The 21,710-nt window shown below is 45.9% G+C and overlaps 1 protein-coding gene across 1 annotated transcript; it reads right to left on the bottom strand.

The window, feature by feature from the left end:
- Positions 1-789: 789 nt before the first annotated feature.
- On the bottom strand, positions 790-19,264 carry PSMD9 (proteasome 26S subunit, non-ATPase 9). Its single transcript, XM_044243421.1, has 6 exons — positions 19,037-19,264; positions 14,760-14,862; positions 11,574-11,785; positions 8,951-9,052; positions 1,695-1,783; positions 790-1,168 (listed from the first exon to the last, which is right to left on the bottom strand). The coding sequence occupies exons 1-6, from the start codon at positions 19,172-19,174 to the stop codon at positions 1,141-1,143; spliced, it is 672 nt and encodes a 223-aa protein (XP_044099356.1). The 5' UTR covers positions 19,175-19,264; the 3' UTR covers positions 790-1,140.
- Between the last annotated feature and the right edge of the window lie 2,446 nt (positions 19,265-21,710).

Below are 21,710 nucleotides of genomic sequence, written 5' to 3'. Positions count from 1 at the left end.
AGCGATCACGCACACCTTAGCAGTTTACAAACTACTGTAGATGTGAGGGGATGACCAGGAGGTTCAATTATAAAAAGTCAATTTAGAAGGTAATTTGCAAAAAAAAAAAAAAAAGTAATTATCAGGTTTGTTTTTTTTAAATTCCAGAAACAAAGGGAGCTTGCTGCCCTCTGGTGGGATACAGGAGAGGAAGCAGACACTACAGTGGGTTACCTGGGGAGCCTCCTGATTTTCCCCACTCTTCAAAGGAGCAGTTGTGGTCCGGTAGGATGTAATTTCTGTATCCAAGCAGCAATGCCACACTGCAAATGTATGTGGTGAAACCCCATTCCCTAAAGGCTGATGTTCTTAAAGTGTCGTTGGTCAAATCTTAACTGCAGCACCACTGTTCATTTGTTCTGTCCCAACTTTTTTTTTTTTTTTTAAATAAGCTTTACACCCTATGTGGGGCTTGAACTCAGAGCCCCAAGTTGCATGCTCTACCAACTGAGCCAGCCAGGTGACCCCATTCTGTTTAACTTTCTTTCTTTTTTCAAGATTTTATTTTTCTTAAGTAACCTCTGCACCCAACGTGGGGCTCGAACCTACAACTCCAAAATCAAAAGCTGTATGCTCCACTGACTGAGCCAGCTAGGCACCCCTGTCTGGCTTTCTGTAAGAATGTTCTAATTCCTGTCTGAGATTTGGTTTGAGAGGTTTTCACAAGAAATTCAGTTGGCACTAAATGTTAACTGAATTTAATTTAAATAAAAATTTAAAAAAAGAAATTCAGTTGGGGTGATAACATGGTCATATCAACACTGAAAACTGTTTATTTGGGAAAAAAAATTCCTAAAAGAATAAAGTCCTATCAGCTCCTGTCAGAATAACTCCCGCCCACTTGCCCACAATCCAGAGGACTCCCGTTTAGGGGCCACGGCCTAATTTGCAAAAGATGCCAAGCACAAATCAAGTTAACAAGGCCTTAAACCCAAGAGATTACACTGGGAGGCCACGGCATTTCCATCACCCAGAAGTTCAGGCTTCCAGCCTCTTCCAGATCCTTAAGCTTCGGGAAGAGAAGAGAAGGAAGAGAGTCCCAACCAGACCCATGTCCAGGGCAAGGGAAGATGTCTTCCTACTACCGTTTCCCAGGGACAATCATCTCTGCAAAGGAATAATGTTGCAGCTGGAAGAAAAAAAGAAAAGGAACAACATAAGTTTGGTGGCTCCATTCAGAAGACCAGACAGTGAGCCCCCTAAGTGTTTCACCTGTGCTCTTTTTTTTTTTTTTTAAGATTTTATTTATTTATTTGACAGAGATCACAAGCAGGCAGAGGCAGGCAGAGGGAGAGAGGGGGAAGCAGGCTCCCTGCTGAGCAGAGAGCCCGATGCAGGGCTCCATCCCAGGACCCTGAGATCACAACCTGAGCCAAAGGCGAAGGCTTTAACCCACTGAGCCACCCAGGCGCCCCTCGCCTGTGCTCTTTAATTCTTTTAGAGCAAATGCCCAGGTAAGGCGAGAACCAGAGTGACCAGGGCTCCCTCTGCCTCCATACCTGTGATCTCACTGCTGCTGTAAGTGCTTATCAGGCAATCTGGGGAAAATCCTCATTTCCCAGAGGCCCCCTACCTCCTCCCCACAGCTTTAGAGCTGACACGCACTCAAGTGACAGGTGACAGGGTGTCGTCAGCGAGCAGAAATAATACTTTACCCCAGCAGTCCTTTTCCTGCCCAGCGGGTCGGGACAAGTCTAAGCTGGTGTTTCTCCCCTCTGCGGATCACTGTCACATTCAAGGGTTTCTGAAAGGAAAAGAGGCTCATTTTATAGTCCACGTGTTTCGTATTCAAAGAGATTCAGACTAACAAGCCGGAATACTGACTTTTCACACCAGAGTGGTAAGGATGCTTGTATTAAACATAGTCCCGTAGTTGTCAAGAGTGTGGGGGACGTGACACTCTTGGGGTAGCCGATGGGTCACAAATTGGTAGGGTCTTCCTGGACAATTGTGTCTCCCCACCAAAAAAAATCTTTAAAAAGGTGAACACGAGATACATTTTGCAGAAGTACAAGATGATATATGAACAAAATGTTCCTTCTAGGACTGTTTATAAATTCAAAACCTGAAAACACTCAAAATATCCCTCAATAAGGTATTATTCAAATATACCATAGTGAATGAAGCAGCTTTAGTAAAAACAAAATGAACAAAGTATGAACCCCTTTGAATATATGCTTTTTTGTTTGGTTTTTGTTTTTTATTTCTTTATTATTTTTTTAAATTATTTTTTAAGAAGGCTCCATGCCCAATGGGGGGCTCAAACTCTTGACCCTGAGATCAAGAAGTGCATGCTCTACCAACTGACCCAGCCAGGCACCCCTGAATATACCTTCTAAAAGGGGATATAAATTGCTTCATGCATACAAAGCTTTCTGGAAGAAATACCAAAAAACTGTGAACAATGGTTACTTGCAGAGAGAAGCACTGGAAGTTTGGAGTGAAAGAGGATGACATGTATATCTTTTTTTTTTTTTCCTCTTTTTCTTTGAAGATTTTATTTATTTGAGAGACAGCAAGAGAGAGAGTACAAGCAGGGGCAACAGCAGAGGAAACGGCAGAGGGAGAGGGAGAAGCAGACTCCCTGCTCAGGCTCTGGACCCAATTCCAGGACCCTGGAATCATGACTTGAGCTGAAGGCAGACGCTTAACCAACTGAGCCACCCAGGCGCCCCACTTTTATGTCTTTCTGTACCATTAATTTGTTTTTATCATGTGTATGTATTACTTTGATGTAAAAAGTTAAAACAATGCATATGGAGGAAACTTAACAAATTACAACAAGGTGCATCAAAGTCTAGAACTTCTGTGCATCAAAGGCCACTATCAACAGAGTGAAAAGCAGCTCACAGGATGGGAGAAAATATTGGCAAATCATATATCCAATAAGGGATTAATATCCAGAATATGTGGGGCACCTGGGTGGCTCAGTGGATTGAGCCTCTGCCTTTAGCTCAGGTCATGATCCTGGGATCCCGGGATCGAGCCCCACATCTGGCTCCTTGCTCAGCAGGAAGCCTGCTTCTCCCTCTCCCACTCCCCCTGCTGTGTCTCTCTCTGTCAAATTAAAAAAAAAAAAAAATCCAGAATATGTAAAGAACTCTTAAAACTCACAATAGAAAACCACCCAATTAAAAAATAAGCAAAAAACTAGGGGCACCTGGGTGGCTCAGTCAGTTAAGTGGCTGCCCTCGGCTTGGGTCATGATCCCAGAGTCCTGGGATCGAGCACCACATAGGGCTCCCTGTTCAGTGGGGATCCTGCCTCTTCCTCTCCCACTGCCCTCCTACTCATGCTCTCTATCTCAAGTAAAATAAATAAAATCTTAAAAAAAAAAAAAAAAGCAAAAAGCTCAAGTAGATATTTCTCGAAAAAAGATAAACAAATGGCCAAAAGCACATGAAACAATGTTTCACATCACTATCACTGAAGAAATACAAATCAAAACCACAGTGAGGTATCACTACACACCCGCTAGGATGACTACTGTCCAAAAAAACAGAAAATGACAAGAGTTGGCGAGGATGTAGAGAAACTGGAACCCTTGTGCCCTGCTGGGGGGGAATGAAAAATGGCCAGTTGCTGTGGAGAACGGTATGGCTGGTCCTCAAAAAACTGATCATAGGGGCGTCTGGGTGGCTCAGTTGGTTGGGCGTCTGCCTTTGGCTTGGGTCATGATCTGGGGGTCCTGGGATCGAGCCCCACATCGGGCTCTCTGCTCAGCAGGGAACCTGCTTCCTCCTCTTTCTCTGCCTGCCTCTCTGCCTACTTGCGATCTCTCTCTCTCTCTGTCCTATAAATAAATAAAATCTTTTTTTTTAAAAGATTTTATTTATTTATTTGACAGAGAGAAATCACAAGTAGATGGAGAGGCAGGCAGAGAGAGAGCGAGGGAAGTAGGCTCCCTGCTGAGCAGAGAGCCCGATGCGGGACTCGATCCTAGGACCCTGAGATCATGACCTGAGCCGAAGGCAGCGGCTTAACCCACTGAGCCACACAGGTGCCCATAAATAAATAAAATCTTAAAAAAAAAAAAAAAAACTGATGACAGAAGGACCACATAATCCTGTAATTTTTTTTTCAAAGATTTACTTATTTATTTGAGAGAGTGAGTGAGCATGGAAGGGGAGGGGCAGAGGGAATCCCAAGCAGACTCTGCTCTGAGCACAGAGCCCCAAGTGGGGCCTGATCTCATGACCCCAAAGATCACAGCCTGGGCCAAAACCAAAAGTCAGATGCCTAACCGACAGTGCCATCCAGAAGCCCCCACATAATCCTGCAATTAAACCTCCTGGTATACACCCCAAGAATCAAAAGTGGGGACTTGAACAGGTATTTGTGTAGCCCTGTTAACAGCAGCATTATTCATAACAGTCAAGAGATGGAAGCCAACCAAGTGTCCATCAACGGACAAGCGGATGAACAAAACATGGTCTATTCACACGATGGATCATTCAGCCTTAAGAAACATGGACACACACAACAATGTGGACGGACCATGAAGACAGTATGCTAAGTAAATCCGCCAGCCACAGAAGGAGAAATAGAGTCTGATCCACTAGTAGATGCAAATCCCACTGAGAGCAATTTCACAGAGGCAGAAGACAGAGGAGTGATCTCCAGAGGCTTGGGGAGAAGAAAATGGGAAGTTAGTGTTTAACAGGTACAGAGTTTCAGTCTGGAAAGTTGAGAAAGTTCTGCCGATGGATGGGGGAGATGGCTGCAGGACAGGATGTACTTAATGCCAGAGAACTGCACACTTAGAAACGGTCAAAGTGTTAAATTTATGTTATGTGTATTTTACCACAATTTTTAGAATTATGGCAGATCTAGCAATGGAATTTCTGAAATCTGACAAAGTAAGAAGAAAAAAAGAGAAAGATGCCATTTTTCACCTAGATGGTCAAAGAAGAGCGAGCACAGGTGAGATGTCGAGAAGCAAGCCCTCACACACACTGCTCGAGAAAATAGGAACTGATCCGAGCTTTCTGGAGGGCACCTGACAACATCTATCAGATCTGTAAATGTGCACTGCTTCTGACCCAGTAATTCCACTTTCAGAAATCTCTCCGACAGAAACCCTCACACAAAACAAGAATATTTACTACCCCATTGTTGGAGATGGCCAAACATCGGACACAACCTAAACGTCTGCTACGGAGGGCTGATGACATAAAAGACGGCGGACCAACAAATGGAATATGGGAACGTACCCACATGGGAATCTTGGGGGGAGGACCCAGAACACTATGTATAGTAGGTCTTGTTTGTCTCCTTTTTCAAGGAGAAATCACTATAGGCATATTCATTCATACTTAAGAAATGTGTGAGAGATACGCTGATGTGCTTCTGGTTCTAGAAATGATATCCCTAGACAAGCTAGAAACGCAGAGGTCATCCTTGACATGAGATAGGCGTCATATTAAAGCCCATATACTTTCTTCCTAAAGGTCTAATTTACCCACTTCCTTTTCCCTCCAGCCCGTACACCAAAACCATTGTCACCCCTTGACCAGGCTGCTAAAACTGTCAGTCCTCCAATCAGCTCTCTACATCTACTCAGCATCTGGAGAAATCCTTCCGAGACACAAAGCTGCCTACGTTTGTTACCCTTAGTTTGGAAGTGTGCATGGCTCTCTACTGCTCCTCAGGGAAAGAGAATGAAATCTTGATAGGACCACAAGGCCTCGTGCAGTCTGGCCCTGGCCAACTTCCCAGACCTAGCTCCTCTCTCCCTACTCCCTTTCTCCTTGTTCTGGGCTCCAACCATCTTCTCTGGAACTCCCACCTCAGGGACAGGACCCTGCTGGAAGGCTCCTCTTGCCATCTCCCTGCCAGGCTCTGGCCTTGGTCAACTTCTTTTAAGATTTTTATCTTTCTAAGTAATTTCCACACCCAACATGGGGTTCGAACCCACAACCCCAAGATCAAGAGTCACATGATCCACCGACTGAGCCAGCAAGGCAACCCCAGGACTTTATCAACTTCTAACACTCATAGGTCACGTCCTCAGGAAGGTGATCCTAAGACCCATCATTGCTCTCCCAGCCTTCTCGAACTTTCCCTTCATGACACTCATGAGAGCGTATAATTACGTTTGATTAATGTTTGTCTCCCCCACGAAAGGGTTCCCGAGGCAAGGGACTTCTGTTTTTCTGTGTTGCTCCCACACCTTGTCCAGCCCTCAAGCAGAGCAGGGAAGGGACTTAGAGGAGGGACAGACCCTCTTTCTTCAAAAACGTTTGCCCTACCTGCTGCTTTTATACTAAAAACGCATGATTTTTATTTATGGGAGATATAATTAATATACCACCAAATCCATTTTGAAGTATACACTTCAGGGGGGTTTAGTATATTCAGACATTTGTACAACCATAACCACCACCTGACTGAAGAGCATTTTCAGAAGAGCCCTGTGCCAAAAGTAGTCACTCCGCATTCTGTGCTCCACTCAGCCCGGGGCGACCAACAACCTGCTTTCCATCTCCGCGGACCTGCACGGTTCTGCATGCTTCACATAAACCATATTCTAAAACACGCAGCCCTTTGGGTCTGGCTTCTTTCAGCACAAATCCTTTCAAGGCTCATCCATGTTATAACATGTCAGCACTCCATTCTTTTCTACAGCTCAATACAACATGCGTTGTTTATAATAAAGATGACTTTTTTTTAAATTTAAGATTTTTTTTCCTTTGAAAATACATGCATTTGATGCAGAAGCTGAGCTCTGGGAAGTTACCAAAAGACAGAGATTTGTCTACAAGAGGACTGATTTCCAGGTTTCCATAAAATTGGAAACTACCTAAATATCTAAAAACAGAAATGTGGTGGGGGTTTTTTGTATCATTTTTCTAAAGTCACAAAGCAGACTCTTGATTCTCAAGTTGGACTGTGGTTCCGGGAGGATCCAGGGCCTTGAGGGGGTGAGGTCTCCCGACCCCAGCAGTATGATATATTGGAATTCCCCAAGGAATTTCATTTGCGAAAAGGTGCTAATAGGGCACCTGGGTGGCTCAGCAGGTTAAGTCTCTGCCTTCAGCTCAGGTCATGATCTCAGGGTCCTGGAATCGAGCCCCGCATCAGGCTTTCTGCTCAGCAGGGAGCCTGCTTCCCTCCCCCCAATGCCTGCCTCTCTGCCTACTTGTGATCTCTCTCTGTCAAATAAATAAATAAAATCTTTAAAAAGAAAGAAAAGGTACTATTACTTACAAATGTTCAATAAATGCTTTTGTAAAAAAGGGTTCATAGTCGCCATGCCCTGCATGATAGCTGATAATAATACTGTATTGCCTATTTGAAAGTTGCTAAGAGAGTAAACCTTAAACGTTCTCATCACAAGAAAAAAATTTTAACTACGATAATGGATGTTAACTGGACTTATTGTGATGATCATTTCTGTAACATATACAGATACTGAATCATTACACTGTACCTCGTAACTAACATAATGTTATATGTCAATTATACCTCAATAAAAAAGAAAAGGATTCATAGATCTATGAAGAGTTTAGTAATATATTTAACTAGAAAAGGCAGACTAAAAACCAGTAGCTGTTATCGCTAATCACCAAAAACTGGAAACAACCTAACTGTCCCCGCGCTGGTAAATGGGCAAACCATCTGGCACTCATCTACGCAGCGGGGCACGACTGAGCAGTAAAAAGGCACGAAAAACAGACACACACAACAATACAGAAGAGATCTCAGATGTACGCTGCCAAGTACAAGAAACCAGAGTTAAAAGGCAACGTGTACTGTGTGGTTCCATTTATAGGACATTCTTTTTTTTTTTTTTTTAAAGATTTTATTTATTTGACAGACAGATCACAAGTAGGCAGAGAGGCAGGCAGAGAGAGAGAAGGAAGCAGGCTCCCTGTTGAGCAGAGAGCCTGATGCGGGGCTCGATCCCTTGACCCTGGGATCATGACCTGAGCCAAAAGCAGAGGCTTTAACCCACTGAGCCACCCAGGCGCCCTATAGGACATTCTTAAAAAGGAACAACTGTACGGCACGGATTGTGGGCTGGGGGTTGGGAGAGGGGTTAACCACAGATATGAGGCCATTTTGGGGAGGATGATGGAACTGTTCTGTATCTTCATTACAGTGGCAGTTCCCAGACCATGTGTATGTGTCAAAATTCCCAGTACGGTATGCCATACAGGGTAAATTTGCTGTAGGTAAATTACCCTCATAAAAATAGCCAATAGTTCTATATGCTACTATATGAACAGACCAATCCCAGAAGAACACATAGCTGCAAAGTAGCTACCTCTGGAGGAGAGATTTTTCATTACTAAAAAAAATTATTAATTTTTCATTAAAAATTAGAGATTTTTTCATTCTTTGATTCAGTCTGAAACATGTGTATGTATTACCTCTTCCAGAAAAACTGTTGGTGGGGGTGCAAATTATGAAACTTTTTTGGATTACCTACTATAAGTGTGCTTAATACACTGAGAGCCTACAATTCTATTTTCTGGTATTTACATCAAGAAGTAGTATGTGAACAAGGATATACGACCATTCATGTTAGTATAAAAAATAACCAAAACGTCCCCTGATAAGGCAGGGGATGGACAAGCTGGGGTCCGTTCATACAAGGGAGTGCTATGACCAATACAGCAGAGCAAGGTATGTGAAAATGCAAAGCTCTCCAAGAAACACTGAAAGCAGGGATGGGAAGCAGGGCAGGAGTATTGATACAGGGTGGCTGCAAAGGCCTCTCCCAAGTGTCATTTGTACAAAATGAGGGATGGACATAAGGGAGAAAAAGCTCTCCAGGCAGAGAGAACAGCAAGTGCAAAGGCCCGGTGCCTGAGCAACTGCTCTCTGAAGGCAGCAAAGACCCCACTGGCGATTCCTGGCCCCGGGCCATTCTAGGGTTACTGAGCAGATGTGACCTCCAACTCACCCCCTCACTGTGCTGCACCACACTGCCAACATTATGCAGAGACTGGAAGTTTTGGGTGTTCACAGAGCCAAACTCCACAATCTCATCGTCCACTTGCAGACCCTAAAGAAAAAAGAGAAAACCAGGGTAGAGGTTAAATGTGCTTCTGGTGTTCTTTACCCTTCCATGTCCAATTTAACATCCAGGCCAAGAGCTTGTTTTCCACCAGGAAGAGTGGCAGGTGTGAAGCAAAGAGGTCGGGCATTTAGCTATCTCACACGGGAGGCGGCGGCAGGTAACTGGGCCACCTCCTCCTGCGGGTTCCTTCTAGGACAGATCTTAGTAAAAGAGGGCCAGATTTGTTCAATGTCTGATAAAAGCTGGTGGCAGTACAGGCTGTAAAGAATGTGGGGAAGGGGTGCCTGGGTGGCTCTGGGTTAAAGCCTCTGCCTTCCGCTCAGGTCATGATCCTGGGGTCCTGGGATGGAGCCCTACCTCCGGGCCCTCTGCTCGGCGGGGAGCCTGCTTCCCCCTCTCTCTGTCTCTGCCTGACTCTCCGCCTACCTGTGATCTCTGTCAAATAAATAAATAAAATAAAATAAAGAATGTGGAATAAAAGCCAAATGCTGTTTTCTGGGGTCAGGGGCGAAAAGAGGCAGGCCAACTTCAGCCTCTTTTGTTCAGGGGTCAGAATTAATTAATTAATTAATTAATTTTAAGATTTTTATTTGAAAGAAAGCATGAGCAGAAGGGAGGGCAAAGGCAGAGGCAGACTCCCCACTGAGCAGGGAACCTCTTGTGGGCCTTGATCCCAGGACCCTGGGATCATGACCTGAACCAACTCAAGAAGCTTAACAACTGAACCATCCAGACGCCCCCAGAGGTCAGAATTTAGACACATCTGGGGCACCTGGGTGGCTCAGTCATCGGGTGCCTGCCTTTGGCTCAGGTCATGATCCCAAGATCCTGGGATCGAGCCCCACATCGGGTTCCCTGCTCTACGGGAAGCCTGCTTCTCCCTCTCCCACTCCCCCTGCTTATGTTCCCTCTCTCGCTGTCTCTCTCTCTCTGCTAAAAAATACATAGAATCTTAAAAAAAAAAAAAAAAAAAAAAAAAAAAAGAATTCATAAAAGTTTGCCCTAGAGGTCCCCAAACAAGCAGCCATAGGCACAAGGCTGACCTAGGACTAGTGTGACCCTTTCACTCTAAGAACACACTGATCACGAGTCACTCACTCCTTCAGCAAGTATCTGTCATGGGCCAACTACAGCCCTGTGCTAGATGCTGTGGACAGAGCAGCAAGTAAAATGAGGCTTGAGTATAACTTATCATCCTGTGATCACTACAGACAGTGGGCAGGACCTGGATTTAGGACCCAGTTCCATAGTTGAGGAGCTACATGTCTTAGCACCAGTTACTTCCAGTCTTAGAAGATTTTTTCATGGGTAAGATGGGGGTTATGATCAGTGCTTACCCCATGAGGCAGCTGTGGGATTAAATATTAACTACACAGGCACATAAAAACTTGAACATGATGTTCAGACTCACATTACTCATCATATCCAAAAGATGGAAACCAAATGTTCATGAATTGATGCGTGGATAAAATCAATGGCATCTATCCACATGATGGAATAGTATTCAGCCATGAAAAGGAAAGAACCAGAGATACATGTTCTCTCACAGATGAACCCTGAACGCATGATATTAAGTGGGAACAGCCAGTCATAAAGGACCATATATGATTCCATTTAGATTAAGTATCCAAAATAGGGAAATTCAGACACAGAAAGCAGACTGGTGGTTGCCAGGAACTGGGGGAAGGTAGGACTGGGGGCTGATGGCTAACCAGCATAGGGTATCCTTCCAGAATCATGAAAATGTTCTCCAACTGTTGGCAGTGATGGCTGCCCAGCTCTGGGACTACACTAACAGCCACTGAACTTTACACTCCAAATGGGTAAACTGTATGGTACGTGAACAGTTTCTCAATAAAGCTGTTTAAAACTTTTTTTTTTTAAAGATTTTATTTACTTATTTGACAGAGAGAGATCACAAGTAGGCAGAGAGGCAGGCAGAGAGAGAGAGAGAGGAGGAAGCAGGCTCCCTGCTGAGCAGAGAGCCCGATGCGGGACTCGATCCCAGGACCCTGAGATCATGACCTGAGCCGAAGGCAGCGGCTTAACCCACTGAGCCACCCAGGCGCCCTGTTTAAAACTTTTTAAAAATATGCCAGGTAAGATCTAGAACTCACTTGGCAGGACAGTTGGTGCAAAGCAAGGACTCAGTAAATGGCAATACTACTGTCCTTCTCATGAGTACAACTCGGTGTCCAGCTAAAGTAAGCCCAAGAAGAGAGCCTCTTTCCCTTTCTCGGAATACTTATCACCTTCTTCCTCGTGTCTCGGGTCTCTCCCTGAGCAGGTTAGTGGGCAGCAGGGGCTGACTCCCCTCCAGAGCCCCGGCGCCAGCAAAGGGCTGGACCCCCAGGGCTCCATCAGTGTTTGCTAAGTAAGTGGGTAAAGTCCGGCTACAGCTTTGTCTGTCTGTCCACAGTCTGCCCCCACCCCACACCCCCACCCGAGGCTACCTGACCCACCGTACCCTCTGGGTATGGATTTAGGGGATAGGGTTCTGGCTTACCGCGGTACTGGCTGGGGAGCCCGGGCTGACGCTGTTCACTTTGGCGAAGGCCTGTGGGGGGCTGAGGCCCTCGCTCTGGCCCAGGCTGCGGCTCATGGCCTCCTTGTGGGCCTCAGCCATGTCCCGGGCCTGCTTCTCCTTGTCGCGAGCGTGTAGCTGGTGCAGGGCCTCTTCCACCTGCTTCATGATGGCCTTGTGATCATTCTGCAGGCCTGGGAGGAGAACGCCATATCAGGGGACGAGGAAGACGGCTGAGAACACCAGACTCCCACATCCGTTCACGGAAGGGTTAACGAGCACTTACTCCTGGCCAATGGACTAGAGGCAGAGGACAAATATGTGGCCAGGATAACGCTCAGCAAGGAGTCCAGCAAGGGAAGCTGCTCAGGAACAAGTCATTGCTGGACCTGCCCGATGACTGCCACTGAGGGCAAGCCAGCCAGGACCGACCCTGCCAATCTAGATCAGGGGAGATGTCCCAAAGGCAGCGCTGTTTCACCTGAGACCAGAAAGATGCGGAGAAACAAGAAATCGCCCCTGTGAATTCAGAGCCGGCACCACAAAAGCACACATGGGGCAAGTGCGCTGGTCACGCAAACAAGGGACCTGAGCTGGGCATAAGAAGGACCTCACCTTTCTCCTAATGCCCCGGAAGGAAAAAGGGATGCCTAAATCCGCTAATACGCAGCAGGCGATGTTCAGTCTGGGAGAAGTAACAGGAGAAAAGCTGGAAATTAGAAATTTGAGGGTAAAATCCCCTTTTGCAGTATTGATGGCTAATCCAAAATGTGGCAAACTGGGGCGACTGGCTGGCCCTGTTGGAAAAGCACGAGACTCTTGATCTCTAGGGTTGTGAGTTAGAGCCCCATGTTGGATGTAGAGTTTAGTTTAAAAAAAAAAACAAGAGGGGCGCCTGGGTGGCTCAGATGGTTAAGCGTCTGCCTTTAGCTCAGGTCACGATCCCAGGGTTCCAGGATCAAGTCCCACATCGGGTTCCCTGCACAGTGGGGAGCTTGCTTCTCCCTCTGCCTCTCTCTATCTCTCATGTATAAATAAAATCTTTAAAAAACAAAAGAAACGAAAACAACTTCTGAAAATAGTTTTTCAAAGAGGATCAGTAAGAATTGCTCAGAGGTGCCTGGATAGCTCAGTCAGTTAAACATCTTTTTAAAGTGTGGTATTAGCAAAGAGATAGATCAACAGAACAATACAAAAAACTAAGAGACCTAAATAGGTCTGCAAATTTCCTATGAAATACTGCTAGCATTTCACATTAATGGAGAAAGAACAGGCTATTTAATAAATGGTGCTAGAACATCAGGGGAACCATCTGGAAAAAAAATAAGTCAGCACTCTCTCTCACATGGTAGGCTCTGTTTCTCGAATTTCCCTCAGAATCCTAAATGCCAAGTAAAGCAGGCCACAGCCCTGGGGAGTCTGAGGGTTGAGCCAAAAGCCCCCAATTTCCCTCAGTCTTCACATGGTTTTTCCCTACTATCTAACTTCTACTTGTTTCAATACAAAAAAAGGTTGCTTCTTTCCCCAAAACTTCCCAAGGAAAAGTGATGCTTCAAGAAGCTGTTCTAGGGGGTGCCGGGGTGGCTCAGTAGGTTAAGCCTCTGCCTTTGGCTAGGGTCATGATCTCGGGGTCCTGGGATTGAGCCCTACATCGGGCTCTCTGCTCAGCAGGGAGCCTGCTCCCACCCCCACCCCACCTGCCTCTCTGCCTACTTGTGATCTCTGTCTCTCTGTCAAATAAAATAAATGAAATCTTTAAAAAAAAAAAAAAAAGAAGAAGAAGAGGCTGTTCTAGGATCACAGGGCAGCTCTGAGGAACGTTTGACAGCTTGAGATGTACCTCACTCCTTGGTTACTTGTGTCTCCAGTTCAGCCTTACCAAAACAGGCTACGGATGGAATCAAGATTCAGACACATAAACCATGAAAAATGTGCCTGATAAATTCCCCTCTACTAGGACTCTGTGGGACAGGCTGCCGCTTGCCCACCCGTGGCAGGGGTGAGAAACAGCCCCACACGAACCTGCCAGTATGTTAGCATGGGCAACATGGGGCTTTACAGATGCGGTTAAGTTCAGGACCCTGACTGGGGAGATCACCCTGGATTACCTGGGGGGGGGGGGTGAGTCCACTGTGATCATAAGGGTCTTCATAAGTGAAAGCGGGAGGCAGAGAGTGCGAGAAAGAGGAGGGATGGGGGGACCAGAGGTTGGGAGGTGCAGCTCTGGAGAAGGGAGGGGCTCCGAGCCATGGAACACAGGCACCTCCAGAGGCTGGGGAAGATAAGGCACGGGCTCTTCCCTGGAGCCTCCAGAAGGAACACAGACCTGCCAACACTTCCATCTTCGCCCAGTGATCCCCATGTGGATATCTGATTATTTTAAGACAATAAATTCCTGACCTCTGAAGCCACGGAGTTGTGGGTATTTGTTACAGCAGAAACAGAAACTCATATACTGCCTCACCACTACTCTCAACTTGCTCCTCAACCACAAACAAATAAATGACTTTATTTAGGACAGTGACATGCCCACCACAGGGCACATTCCCCAGTGTGTCTTGCAGGCCTAGGGAAAGCAGAAATCAGAGCCACAAGGCGGAGTTGGGACCTGCAGGACAGATCCTTAAAAGAGGGGACTGGCTGGCAAAGGACCTTTCGCCCTTCCTACCTTCTTCCTTCCTGCTTGGCACATGGACATGGCGACCCTAAAGACGGACGACACGTCCTACGGATGGCAGAGCCTGGGATGTGATGGTCAGCCCCCCACTGGCGACCTCCACATGTCTGTCCTGAGGGATAGAACACTCCCGTGTGAGTGACCGCAGTCAGGGCACTATCCTTCTCAAATGAACGTCTTTCCTAACACATAACAGACTACTGATTAGGACTGTAAGCAATTTGTGACTTGGGTTTCTATCATCATTTCAGGAAAGTTTCCACAGTGAAGTCAAGTCCTTAAAAACAAAATAAACACTGAAACTGTCAATTTCGAACCCTAGAGGCAACTTCCTTTTCCTCAGTTCTCAATCCCTGGATGGGGACAGTGAGTTCATCCCATGACGAAGGCAGAGAGGGAAGCAGAGAATATGGACGAGTGAGATTTCACTCGTGTGCCTCAGTCTCCCTCGTCACTAGCCAGGGGCTCCGCTGTGTGCGCCCACGACTCACAGGCGATGTTGTGCCTTGCGGTTCGGACTTGGTACAGGTCCACGTCTGACCGGGGGTAGTCCTCGCGGTCCACCAGCGGCTCGTTCATCCCCACGCCTTTTTGCTGGAGGGAAGAAACAGATTTCAAAGGTACGAAGTCCTCAAGACCTTTTTCCCTTTGCAGCATCATCAGGGAAACAGGAAAGAAAGCTGTCACATATGTCACACACAGCACAGGACACATACTTTCCCCATATGCTCCCGAAACCATCCTCTGGGCAGGGCACTACTGCTTTTTATTGACTTTTAATAACACAAGTAATGCAAGAATCCATTTTCCTCTTCTGAAGTTAGAATAGGACAGAAGACTCTTTGGAGCTTTGTCCCCAAGGCCAGCCTCCTGGACTCCTCCAAACCCTCCTTCCTACAGCAGCTGATACCTGGCTGGTGGCCTTGGAAGTTGGAGGGGAGTGAAAGCCCCAAAGAGCATCCAGCTGTGGCGGGACTTTGGTTCTTTCGGAAAGTAAAAAGGGACCTCAAAGGGATTTCAAAGAGGTTTTTATCCCTTGAAGGACACACTGATATCAATTGCCGCCTCCGGGGAAAGGAACTGGGTGGCTAAGGGACAGGGAAGGAAGAGGGACTTTTCATTTTCTATCCCTTTGTAGACTTTTTGAATTTTGACCATGGACGTGTATTCCCTATTCAAAACAATACATTTAACATTTTAAAGTCTTTTCCTAAGTAAGTCAGAGCAGGGTGCACAAAGGCAATGAAACGCATCGTGTGATGGAGGGCAGAGAGTTTCCAGTCGGTTAGACTTTGATTTGAATCTGTTCTGCCGTGTACCATCTGGGTGCCCTTGGTTAAGCCCTTCCCCTCTCCAAGCCTCAGCTTCCTCAATTATAAAATGGAATAGCACTCGCCTTGCTCTCCATTTGTCTGAGAATTATGAGCTGACCTGCGGAGTGCTTAGCACAGTGCAAGGCACACCGACAGCAGGGTGAATAGTGGCCCCCAAAAGATGTGTCCCAAGTCCTAACCCTCCAGAACCTGTAAATGTGACCTTGTTTGGGGCGGGGGAACAAAAGGATCTTTGGATATAATTCCGGCTCTCAAGATAAGATCATCTTGGATTTAGGGTGGACTCTTTTTTTTTTTTTTTTTTTAAATTTTATTTATTTATTTGACAGAGAGAGATCACAAGTAGGCAGAGAGGGAGAGAGGAAAGCAGGCTCTCCGCTCAGCAGAGAGCCCGATGTGGGACTCGATCCCAGGACCCTGGGATCATGATCTGAGCCGAAGGCAGCGGCTTAACCCACTGAGCCACCCAGGCGCCCCTAGGGTGGACTCTTAATCAATGACAAGTACACTTGCAAAGAAGAGAGGGAGAGGGGCGCCTGTGTGGCTCAGTGGTTTAAAGCCTCCGCCTTCGCCTCAGGTCATGATCCCAGGGTCCTGGGATCGAGCCCGGCATTGGGCTCTCTGCTCAGTGGGGAGCTCGCTTCCCTCTCTCTCTGCCTGTCTGCCTACTTGTGATTTCTCTCTCTCTGTCAAATAAATAAATAAAATCCTTTAAAAAAAAAAAAAGAGAGAGAGAGAGAGGGAGATCCACTACACAGAGAAGAAGGTGTGATCAAGGGCAGAGACTGGAGTTACCCAACCCCAACTGTAAGCCACAGATGACCTAGGACGGAGGCATGAACAGATTCTCCCTCAGAGCCCCAGAAGAAACCAACCCTGCCGACGTCTCACTTATTCTTAGCATGAAATAATATTCTATTGTTTAGAGGTACCACAATTTACTTATCTGTTCACCGACTTAAAGACATCTCGGTGGCTTCAAGTTTTGGCAGCTGTGAAAAAAGCTGCTGTGATCATCACGAAGGTTTTTGTATGGACACATTTTCAACTCCTCTGGGTACATACCATGGAACCCAATTGTGGATGGTATGGTGAGAGTTTCTAGTTTCTAGGCCAGAAACTGCCCTGCTTTTGCATTCCCACCAGCACTGTATCAAAAGTTCCTCCACATTCTCACCAACATCTGGAGTCGGAATTGTGTATATGTACTGCCGAAGCGAGCACTGGAGTCGGAATTGTGAATACTGGCCATTCTGACACCTATGTAGTAGTGCCTCACGGTTGTCTTAATTTGCATTTCTCTGATGACGTATGACCTGCAGCATCTTTCCATATGTTTACTTGCTATCTACAGACCTTCTTTGGCAAGGCGTCTGTTAAGGTCTTTGGCCAATTTTTTAAATCAAGCGGTCTGCCTTCTTAGGATTGAGATGGAAGAGTTCTTGGTATTTTCTGCATCCCTTGTTAGGTATCTGCAAATATCCTCTCCCACATGGTGAGCTGTCTTTTCCCTCTCTTGACTGTGTCCTTTGAGACACACATTTTTAAAAAATGTTTTTTAAATTTTTTATATACATATAATGTATTTTTATCCCAAGGGGTATAGGTCTGTGAATCGCCAGGTTTACACACTTCACAGCACTCACCATAGCACTTACCCTCCCCAATGTCCATAACCCCACCCCCCCTTTCCTGGCCCCCCCCTCCCCCCAGCAACCCTCAGTTTGTTTTGTGAGATTAAGAGTCACTTATGGTTTGAGACACACATTTTAAATTCTAATGAAGCCTGTTTATCTACTTCTTCTTTCGTTGCTTGTGATTTTGGCATCACATCTGAGAAGGTTTTGCCTGATCCAAGGTAACAAAAATTTACTCCCAGGCTTTTTCCTAAGAGATTTATAGTTCTAGCTCTACCTCCTTAAAAAAAAAAAAAATCACAGAGCAGGGCTTCAAGCTTAAAGCTTTCAGCCAACAGTGGTAAACAGTCAAAAGGAACGAACATATTATATCAATGTGATATGCATTTTAATCTTATATTTAAGGGAAAAAATTCCCAGTTTTTTCATATGCTGTAGAGTTATAAAATTTTCATTTAAGATAAACTTATTTAGGGACACCTGGGTGGCTCAGTAGGTTAAGCCTCTGCCTTCGACTCAGGTCATGATCCCAGGGTCCTGGGATCAAGCCCCACATCGGGCTCTCTGCTCAGCGGGGAGCCTGCTTCCTCCTCTCTCCGCCTGCCTCTCTGCCTACTTGTCATCTCTGTCTGTCAAATAAATAAATAAAATCTTTTTTAAAAAAAAGTGGATCAACATGAAGAAAAATACCAAGGGAACGGCAGTACAGGATGTATTATGGATACAGCATCCTATTTGAGGTATAAAATAAAGTTCGGAAAATTGTTAGCATAACGCTTGAAAACACAAGTTCCAGATTCCATAGGCCTGAGATCTTAATCTCATTTTGTGACTCCAAGCAAGTGACCTCCCCTTTCTGAGCCTCAGGGTAACACACCAACTTCACAGGTGGTTGTGTGGATTTCATGATATAACACAAAAACCAGTGACCCTCAGGCATTTAACCAGCACCCAGTAAAATGGTACTCCGGCCTTCATTTGATGCTTCCATTTTACTCCCATCACCTAAAATGCATTTCATCCAACCTACCTAGGATGTACTTATTTTTCCTCTGCAAACTGATCTGTGGTTTTACACTCATTGGCCTAGGAAAAACTACCAGTTTTGGAGTCAGACAGACCTGGGAACTAGGCCCACCAGAGCCCTAGACAAGGGTTGGCCTCACCCTGGGCCTCAGTTCCCTCCCTACACAATAATGTTAATGACCCTTAACCCGTCACTCAGAGCTCGGTCTTTAGAGCAGCAGCATCAGGATCGCAGGAAATTTGCTAGAAATACAGCATCTGCACCTGCACGCCCCATCCTCATCAGAAACTGAATTTTAACAAGATCCCCAGGTGCTTGCCAAACACATGAAAGTTTAAGACTTTCTGACGTAAAGTGGGTTAGCAAAGCACAGATCTTCTGGCACACGTTCAACACCGAAGCTGGTGGTGATTATCACCCCACCGCTACAAATATATGAGCTCCGTGGCCTGAGGGAGGTTTAAGTTAAGAAACGCCTGTTTCCTCACCCCTAAAATGGAGGGAATGACAGACCTCAGCCCCAAAAGGCTGCTGCGAGGGTTAAATGAGCTAACCGATGTAAAGCAATTAAAACAGCGCCCGGCACACGGTAAGGGCTCCATAAACGCTTGCGGTAATACCAACACCCATTGCTTAGTTAATCCCGTTGGTTCCTCCTGCCTGCTGCCGACAGGGGCCGCAGTTGTCCCGCTATGAGCCTCCCAGGCAAGTAGCGATCCACCGAGGAGAGCTCAGACGCAGGCCGCCGGGAGCCCCGAGCCCACACTCACGCTCTCCAGCACTTCATAGTTGGCTTTGATCTGCGCCTCGATCTCCTCCTTGCGCCGTATCAGTTCCTGGACGTCGCTGACAGTCACCACGCCGGCCTGCGGGGAGCCTTCGCTCTGCCTATTTTCCCCCTCCGACATCGCGCACCTCCACGCGGGATCCCGAACGCCGGGCTTCCCGGCTTCCTGGATGCGGACGCACGAGGAGACTGCGGCTACGGCTCCGCCCGCGGGCCAAAATTCCTCGCCACCCGAGAGCCGCCGTTGAAGGGAGGGGTGTGGTTTCGGGGGGGCGGGGTCGCCGGAAGCCACACCCTGCTGGAACAAACCCTTTGGTGACGTGGGAAGAACAGGATGGGGAGGCAGGGGTTCCAGGTCCCTCATCAGCTAGAACAGGATGATCTCTCCCTCCGTGACTCATTTGCTTTCCGCGTTCCTTCAGCAGACATCTACTGGCCTACCATATGCTTGTGCCAGAGCGCCGTGCCGGGCGCTCCAGCTCCGCTCCTCACATCTACCCAGCCCTCAGAGTTAACAAAACACATTCAGATGCCTTATCCCTCTTTTTTAAAAAAGAGATTGTAGGGGTGCCTGGGTGGCTTAGTGGGTTAAGCCTCGGCCTTCAGCTCAGGTCATGATCTCAAGGTCCTGGGGCCGAGCCCCGCATTGGCTCTCTGCTCAGCAGGGAGCCTGCTTCCCCCTCTCTCTCTGCCTGCCTCTCTGCCTACTTATGATCTCTGTCTGTCGAATAAATAAATAAAATCTTTGAAAAAAATAATAAAAAATAATTTTAAAAGATTGTATTTTTAAAATTATTGTGGATATCACTGTTATTTTTTAGAGAGAGAGCTTGCACGCGGGAGGTAGGGAGAAGCAGAGGGAGAGAGAGAATCCTAAGCATGCTGCATGCCAGAAGCGGTGGGAAGTGAGGAGGGAGGGGGCTTATCTCAGGATCCTGGGTCAGGACCTGAGATGGATATCAAGAGTCAGATGCTCATCCCACTGAGCCACCCAGGCCCTCTAAGATTTTATTGTTTTTAAGTACTTTCCAAACCTAATGTGGGGCTGCAACTTGGAACCCCCCAGATCAAGAGGCACATGCTCCACTGGCCAAGCCAGCCAGGTTCCCTGCTTTATCCCCCATTTTACAGACCCTACAAGCTTGGGTTCAAATCTGGTTCTTGCCACTTACTGCAACATACATGACCTTAGGTAAATTACTTCGCTGCTCTGAGCCTGTTTCCTCATCTATAAAATGGTTGCAATATATCTCAGTGCTGTGATTTTGCCAACAAATATTTATCGAATGTCTCATATATGTCATATGCTGCCCCAGGAGCTGAAAATGTAAAGAATTGAGTTATGACTCAGTGTCTCTTACATACGAAGGCCTCTATAAATTTTTCCAAATATAATGATGATGGGGTGCCTGGGTGGGCTCAATGGGTTAAAGCCTCTGCCTTCGGCTCTGGTCATAATCTCAAGGTCCTAGAATCGAGTCCTGCATCTGGCTCTCTGCTCAGCAGGGAGCCTGCTTCCCACGCCCTTCTCTCTCTGCCTGCCTTTCTGCCTACTTGTGATCTCTGTCAAATAAGTAAATAAAATCTTTAAAAAATATATAGTGATAATAATTTGTCAAATACTTACAATGTGTTAAATACTGTTCTAAGTGCCTTACACGTATCAATCCAACAACCTTGCGAAACCAGGATTATTATAGTCCTCATCTGACAACTGAGAAAATCCTTTCAGTAACCAACTTGCTCAAACAGAAGAATAAGCTTCCAAATTTTCAGTCCAGCTTAATGAAATGATGAAACTTGACATCTAAACATGTGCCCCCTAACATTTTGCACCAAAAAGAACACACCATCACCTATGTAGTATTCAAACATGTTTGTCCTAAATCTAATCATGGTAAATAAACACAAATCCAAATTAAAGAACACTCTTCAAAACAACAGGCTTGAACTCTTCAAAAAAGGTCAGTGTTGTGAAATACACATATACAAGCTAGGCAATTGCCTAGCTTAAAGACTAAACAGACACAACAATTAAATGTAACTTGTGATCCTTGATTGAATCCCAGTTCCCCTCAAAAAAAAGAAAGAAAGAAAGAAAAGAAAAGAAAAAACCCTATAAAGGACATTCTTGGGACAACTGGGGGAAACTGAATATGGATAGGGTAGTAGTGATGGGAATTCCTAAGTTTGATACTTTGTACAGTGGTTAGATAAGACGATGTCCTTAGCAAATGCACCTGTGGTATTTAGGGGCAAGAAAGGCAACTTACTTTCAAATGCTTCAGAAAAAAGGACAAATATATATTTGTAGACAAGAGAATGATAAGGTAAATGTGATAAGGTGTAAATGATTGGTGATTCTGAGTGAAACATATACTAACATTCTTCCTTACTATCTTTGCTACTTTCCTGTAACCTTGAAATTCTTTCAAAATAAAAACTTACAAAAGTAATCCTTACCAGAGAAAAAAAAGTAAAATTGATTACATTAGGCCTCCTATATTTTATTCAATTATTTTTTTCGATATTTTATTTATCTATTTGTGGGGGGGAGCTGAAGCAAGGGGAGAGGCAGAGAGATAGGTAGAACCAGACTCCCCACTGAGCAGGGAGCTCAACGTGGGGCTCAATCCCAGGACCCTGAGAGCATGACC

Source organism: Neovison vison, chromosome 3 (genome assembly GCF_020171115.1).
Source record: "Neovison vison isolate M4711 chromosome 3, ASM_NN_V1, whole genome shotgun sequence".
Lineage (NCBI taxonomy): Eukaryota > Metazoa > Chordata > Mammalia > Carnivora > Mustelidae > Neogale > Neogale vison.
Note: the sequence above shows the minus strand (reverse complement) of the source record. Positions and strands in the feature narration are given on the sequence as shown.

What these genes read in the sequence shown, in the direction of transcription:
- PSMD9 (XM_044243421.1), bottom strand. Translation starts at nt 19,174, where the DNA reads ATGTCGGAGGGGGAAAATAGGCAGAGCGAAGGCTCCCCGCAGGCCGGC. An exon ending in ACTATGAAGTGCTGGAGAGC is followed by an intron (nt 14,863 to 19,036) that starts GTGAGTGTGGGC and finishes TCTTCCCTCCAG; the next exon opens with CAAAAAGGCGTGGGGATGAA. An exon ending in CGCAAGGCACAACATCGCCT is followed by an intron (nt 11,786 to 14,759) that starts GTGAGTCGTGGG and finishes TTCTCCTCCCAG; the next exon opens with GCCTGCAGAATGATCACAAG.